A 6,875-nucleotide genomic window follows, 5' to 3' on the forward strand; every position below is an offset into this window, starting at 1 on the left:
CTGTGGTGTGTCGTCACCGGAGGAGTATTGGAACTGCATTTGGAGGTCACTAGCTACGGTGAGGAAGGAGGTCGGTCCGACATTGTCATCTTTCATTCAGGTATGTATGCAGCATTTGTTACGGTTTCATTTCGGGTTAGAACGTAAGAATGTTTGAACAGATTCTCTTATTATCTTAGTATTGTGAGGGTTTGATTTGGTTTTTTTTTTGTGTCTTTAAGAAATGGGAAGCCTTACTCTGACTATCTACCATTGGGGTCGATTTCGTTATGAAGATGGGACGTTGCGGTATTTAGGGGGACAAAAGACAGTCATTGAAGATGTTAATAGTGATTGCTGGTCTGTATTTGAGGCATATGCAGAGCTAAAGCAGTTCGGATACACCAGAGAGAACATTTCAGCTCTATGGTATAAGGATCCAGCTTGTCAATGGTTAGAGAAGGCCCTGAAATTATTTGCTACGGATAGAGATGCACTTAAGATGTGCAAAATAGCGAACTTGAGGGGTCATGTTGAGGTGTTTGTGGTGCATGTGGTTGAGGATGCAGAAGAATTTCCTGAAGCTGGGTTTATTGATATTGGAGGCCAAACAGAGCAGAATTCCGGTAATGAGTTGGTGGTTTATGAGGGTGAAAAAGGTCAAGAGATGAAAAATGATGATGTGCAACAAGGCAATGAAGGAGATAAGTTAGATACAGATGTGGCTGCTGAAAATGAACAGACTGAGACAAATAGCGATGATGACAGCAATGATGAGGAGTTTATTCCGTCTGATCCTGAGGGTGATAGTGCAGACGACATTCATTTTACAGATAGTGACGAGGAATATAATGATGAGAGTGGGTTTGAGGAAGATACAAGTGCCAAGAATAGTAACAGGGTTGATAAAGGCAAAGGGGTTATGAATGGCGATTTTAGTGATGAGGAAGGCTTCAATAGCGATGAAGTGGACTTGGAGTATGAGGTTGGTGTTGGTTCAGATGATGAGGAAGGAAAAGGGGAAGATAACAATGAGAGAAGGAGTTATCCAATTTATAAGGATTGTAAAGACATGAGTAGTTACAAGTGGGAGGTGGGAACAGTTTTTGCTTCAAGAGAGGAATTTAAGGACACTATGACGTCGTATGCAGTACAAACGAGAAGCAGACTCAGGTATGCGAAGCTTGATTTGGTTAGAGTGAGGGCTGTTTGTCAGCCTGGTTGTCCTTTTTGGTTATATGCTGCTAAGATGAAAGAGGAAGCAACTTGGCAGCTTCGGTCCATGAACCTTAAGCATACTTGTGGACAGTCTCATAGGGTTGGGATAATGCATACTTCGTGGCTGAGTAGGGCTTTTAAGAAGAAGGTGGAACATAATCCAAAGGTTAAGATCAAGGAATTGGTGAACAAGGCACAGAGAAAGTGGAATCTGACAGTTACAACCTCAATGGCAGCTAGGTCAAGGCAAGCGGCGTTGGATGACATACAGGGAGAGTATAGGAAGCAGTACAAGAGGATTGGTGATTACAGCTATGATTTGCTCCGTTCTAATCCAAGATCCTCAGTGACGCTGAAGGTACAGAGGTCCCTGACTTTGAGATCGAGCAGCAACACTCATCTTTGAACAAATATTGCATATTTCAAAGACTTTATGTATGCCTAGACGCTTGCAAAAAAAGCTTTCTGCAGTGTAGGAAGTTCATTGGGTTAGATGGCTGCTTTCTGAAAACACCTCAAGGGGATCAGCTGTTGACTGCTATAGGTTGGGACCCGAATGATCAGATGATCCTTATCGCCTATGCCGTTGTAGAGTCAGAGACGAAAGATACCTGGACTTGGTTTCTGAAACTGCTAATTCATGATTTCGGGTCTGAGACAATTGGCAGGGCAACCTTCATGTCTGATCAGTAGAAGGTAAATAATTAATGTGTCAAGTTGAATTAGCTTCCTCATTTAATATACTTATGCATAGACAATTTTACCTCGTTTTGCTAGGGTTTACTGCCAGCTTTTGATGAGGTGATCCCAGGTGTAGATCACAGGTTTTGCGTGCGGCATCTCTACATCAACTTTAGAAAAAAGTTTTTTGGACTGCAATTGAAGCAATTGATGTGGAGATGTGCAAAGGCTACACACTGAAAGGATTGAGAGAGAGAAATGGCAGTGGTCCGAGCGGTAAATGTGGAGGCTCACAGGCATCTCAACTCTATTTCTCCTAGATTCTGGAGCAGGTCCAGGTTTGACTTCCATTCCAAATGTGATACTCTTGTAAACAATATGTGTGAAAGCTTTAATGGGGAAATATTAGATGCTAGGGAGAAGCCCATAATTACTATGCTAGAAGAAATTCGGGTGTACCTAATGAGTAGATGGGCTGTTAATAGAGAAAGAATTCAAAAGTTCAATGGAATAATTTTACCTCGAATTAGGAAGAAGATAGAGAGAAGAGGAAGGGCAGCCGGTGAGTGGAGGCCTTACTGGTCTGTTGCACAAACTTATGAGGTTGTCAATGGGTTGAGCAAATATGCTGTTGATTTGTCTCTTCGTGAGTGTTCATGTAGGAAATGGCAGCTAAGTGGAATTCCTTGCACACATGCCATCAGCTGTATAAACTTCAAGGGTCTTGACTTGGATTCGTATGTGGATGACTGCTACAAGAGAGATGCCTATGTCAAGTGTTATGAATCGATAATCAACCCTCTCAATGGCCTAGGTCTGTGAGAGCACACTAACTTCGATGATGTCATGCCTCCACCTTATTGGAAGCCTAGCCACAGACCAGTAAAGAAAAGGAAAAGAAGACCTGATGAATCAGAGGCTAGATGCCAGACACACTTGTCTAGGAGGGGACAGATACAGAGGTGTTCAAAGTGTGGTGCATTAGGTCACAAGAGAGGAAGGTGCAGCAATCCACCCCTCCCTGTAAGTTCAGTTCTCTACATGACTGTTAGGGTTTATTACAATATTTTTCATATGTATGTTGGGGTTTATCTGTCTCCTTGTTGGTGTATTGCAAGCCCAACCACCTAAACAAACTGCTGCCAAGATAGCTACTAGAAGAAGGAAGAGATCAGTTTCAAAACCTGCTGTGCAATCTGCTACAAGAGGGAGGAAGAGGTCCAAACCACAAGAAAATTCATCATCACAGTCCCAACCAGCCACTAGCTCAACCCCCATAACCAGGTCCAAGTCATCTCATTCCCAGCCCATCCCCAAGCCCACAACACATGTAACCAGGCCCAATACAACACCAGCAGCTACTCCCCAGCGAAGGCCCAATATGAAGCCCATCAGAAGCTCAACCCAACCACCACCAGCTGCCAAGGAGAAGGGTGCATCCAGCTTAAGCCAACTAATTATGAACAAGGTCTCCTTCACTCACAACATTGCCCTGCATGTTTCTCCAAGGAAGTTGAGGCTGATGGCAAAACTGCCTCCAAGGGAATGGGAAAAACTTTAACAATGTTTAGTAACTATTTAAGTTGTTAGCTGGTTAATGTAGATATATTTTGATCATACTGTATGGTTGTGAGATTTCATTTTGATTGGAACTTATTACATACTCTTTATGCCTAATGTTGTGTAAAAGTGAACAGAATTACTGTTGTTTTGATATAAGTCCAAGTGTCATATAGTTTAATGAATGGTTTAAGACTATTACACTGCGTTTGTTAATGAATGAAGTCACTTGGTTGTGTTTTGGTTTATCTATTTCTGCTTTCATTCTGATGTTGTGCAAGTATTCTATACTACATGTTATGCATTAGTAAAACAGACACAATTCTTCAGTCATATTTCATCTCAACCATTTCCACTTTCATTGCCAATTTCTTGTCAAATTACAGACACACACCATCACTTACATACACATATACTACCCTACAAGAACCACTTTCAATACTAAATTACTATCCAGCCACAGCAGTATTTTTTAATTACATAAAGTAGACTTCAATGCCTAAGTACAAACTAACTAAAATTGCCCTATTTTCTACCAAACTTTCATCAACCCAGTTTCAGAGGCACCAAACATGGTAAACCCTGGTTGTGATTCAACAAAAGCAACATAAACAACCAACCCAGCCAACCATACCAAACACTGCAGCAACCTTCAACTTCCACTCAGATGCCTTCACGTCTGCCTTCAGGGCTACAACTTTTCTCTTCAACCTTGAAACATCTGGATCTTCGCTTTTAGCTTCTGGGTCTGCCCAACGGAAAAACTGACACTCATCATTAACCTACATGAGCCCACCATACTCAGTGCCCAGAAATAAAATGTTGGGGTCAGCTGAGAACAACAAAACATGAACTCACTTCATAGTAGACGCAGCCTTAGAATCGGCGACCTGGGTTTTCTTTGGTTCGCAAAACTCGCAACACTGGTCTCTCTCCATGCCCACAAAGAATCTCCCTCTTGTGCGTAGACCCCCTGCTCCGATACGACCTTGAGCTCTCCGATGCCATTGCTGCACTCGAACCCTAACCCTAGCAGACGCTTTATGCTTCTGGTTTGGGGGTGAGGTTTTTAATTAACAATAAAACTTAATTTTCTATACCATTATGTGGTTCAACTACCGGTAACAACCTCAGGGGTAAATGTGTCCAAAATTTTTTGTAATTGGGGGAAGGACGATTTTAATGTGTTTGTAAAGATTGAGGATGATTTTAATAACAAAAAAAGATTAGGGACGAAATTGATTTTGACCCCAGACCTTTGGGACGAAAAAAGTACTTATCCCAAAAGAGTACTATTGAAATTAGCTTTTTTATATTCAGGTTATATATATATATATATATAATGCATTCTCTTTTAACATGGATTGATTGGATTCCCCCTCCCCCTCTCCTTTCCTTTTATCTTTGTTTCAGCTTGCTCTTTTATCCATTGTACATGCTGTAATTGGATCTTTGGTTGTTCATTGCATATGGAATGCTGATGTTAAACATGTTCATTTGACTTACTAATTTTACCTCTGATATGTTCTTTGTTAAGTTCTTGCTAATTTTTTGTGAGGGCAGTATATACCCAATAAGGTACTTTGCAAAAATAAATTACTTGCAAGTTGCAATAGTGTAATGGCAATAAAAGTTTCAAACATTTTCTTTTTGAAATAAAAATACCTAATGATTCATTGATAGTGGATCAAAAGTTAAATTCTATTTTGGAAATTAATTGAATGTTAGAAACCACTAGAAAGGGTGTGAGTTTTAATTTTGGTTTGAAACTATAACATTGTCTACAGTAAATAAGAAAATGTCTAACTATTGCGATAGCTAAATTTTCTTCTACTATAAAATTTTAACTATTTTTCAAACAAACTGCATCATGTTGCATATCAAAACTAAATCTTATACATATTTACAAATGTAAATTGACCTAAAGTTTTCTGTTAAGGTTTCTATAAGGTTATTAAGTATGTTTAACATTTTATCATAGTAATAACAATCCTTATCAACCGAGTTATAATTAAAGGAAGACTAACTGAATGTAGGTTTAACTAGACTGAGACCTGTAGAATTTATGCATAACAACTTTTTTACTTTGTTTCAAATCAGTTATTGGAGTTCAACGAGTCGAAGATAGCCAACTCATCTAAAGAAGAGAGTGATCCCAAATCTAGCACAAAGTTGGAATAAACTTGCATACCATAACTCTTTGGAGTTGAAATATTGGAGTTGAAGAAGAAATAGTCATTTTCTGGGAGGCCAGTTACCTGTAATGCTAGCTTATTCAGCAGCGTACATTTGTAAAAGATTTGTGATTGAGAAATATATCACTAGTCCCATTTTTTCAGCTCAAGCATTTTTCTATCACTTAGCCGATTTTCTTTTATCTCTTTTCATTCCTTGTTATCTTTTTGTTGTTTCCAAATTCGTTTTCACTCAAGTTTACCTTAGTACACATAGTTTTGACAAGTTTGCAAGAAGAAGCCTTCTTTGTTCGATGGCATTTTTAATTAGGGTAAAATATATTTTTTGTCCTTAAAGTTTGTTAAAAGTTTTAAAAATACTTTTAAGTTTTATTTTATTTCAATTTTATCCCAAAATTTTTGAATTGCATTAAATATACTATAACAGCTGATTTTTAAAAAAAATTAAGACCAATTCAGCAACAATTTCACAAGGATAACCTTCAATACAAGCAAACCAGATATAATTGTTATGTATTATTATTGAATTAGTCATAAATTTTTTAAAAATTTAGTTGTCAAGTATATTTGATACAAATAAAAATTTCAAAGACAAAAAATATATTTTATCTTTTTAATTATTAGAATTAAAATATAAAATATAAAATTTTATTTAAATTCAAATAAAAAATATTTCTGTATATATATATTTATGTTTTAAAGTAAGTAAATAATAAATTAAACAAAGATAGTAGCTTAAAATTGAAAAGCGAAATGTAAATAAATTGCTAAATTGTTGTAAAACTTTTTGATTGATGAGAGGTGGATGCTAGGAGGTTAACCATTTTTAATGGAAAAAAATGGAGAATTAACTAATATAAGCTCAAATACAAGAAAAAGTTAATTATTTAATATTTAATTTTATAAAAAGTTCAATGTAGATTGTTGAATGTTCTTGCAAAGTGTATTTGTATACAATATTTTTGGAACCTAAATTTTGGTTCACCTCTAAATATTGCCATCGAGATCCTAACGAAAGAACGAAATAGCCTAACAACCACTATACTATAGTATTTACCCAATTTTTATTTACCTTTTTATCCCTAATTTCATTAAAATACTTCAATTACCCTTCTTTTTTAAACCCTAAAAACTAACCGCTAAGTCTTGGTTTCATTCGAAAGGTTCAGAGCCTACATGATAGAGAAGAAAATAAAACTTTTTTGGCGGCATCATTGAAGCACCAAATGTTGAGAAGATGAT

The 6,875-nt window shown here is 37.2% G+C and overlaps 1 protein-coding gene across 1 annotated transcript; it reads left to right on the plus strand.

Annotated features, from left to right (window-relative positions):
• Positions 1–2,136: 2,136 nt before the first annotated feature.
• LOC140180523 (uncharacterized) lies at positions 2,137–2,700 on the plus strand. The gene has a single exon (XM_072221742.1). The coding sequence runs from the start codon at positions 2,137–2,139 to the stop codon at positions 2,698–2,700; it is 564 nt and encodes a 187-aa protein (XP_072077843.1).
• The last annotated feature ends 4,175 nt before the right edge of the window (positions 2,701–6,875 follow it).

The sequence above is a fragment of the Arachis hypogaea genome, chromosome 17 (assembly GCF_003086295.3).
Source record: "Arachis hypogaea cultivar Tifrunner chromosome 17, arahy.Tifrunner.gnm2.J5K5, whole genome shotgun sequence".
NCBI classification, from domain to species: domain Eukaryota; kingdom Viridiplantae; phylum Streptophyta; class Magnoliopsida; order Fabales; family Fabaceae; genus Arachis; species Arachis hypogaea.

What these genes read in the sequence shown, in the direction of transcription:
- LOC140180523 (XM_072221742.1), top strand. Translation starts at nt 2,137, where the DNA reads ATGGCAGTGGTCCGAGCGGTAAATGTGGAGGCTCACAGGCATCTCAAC.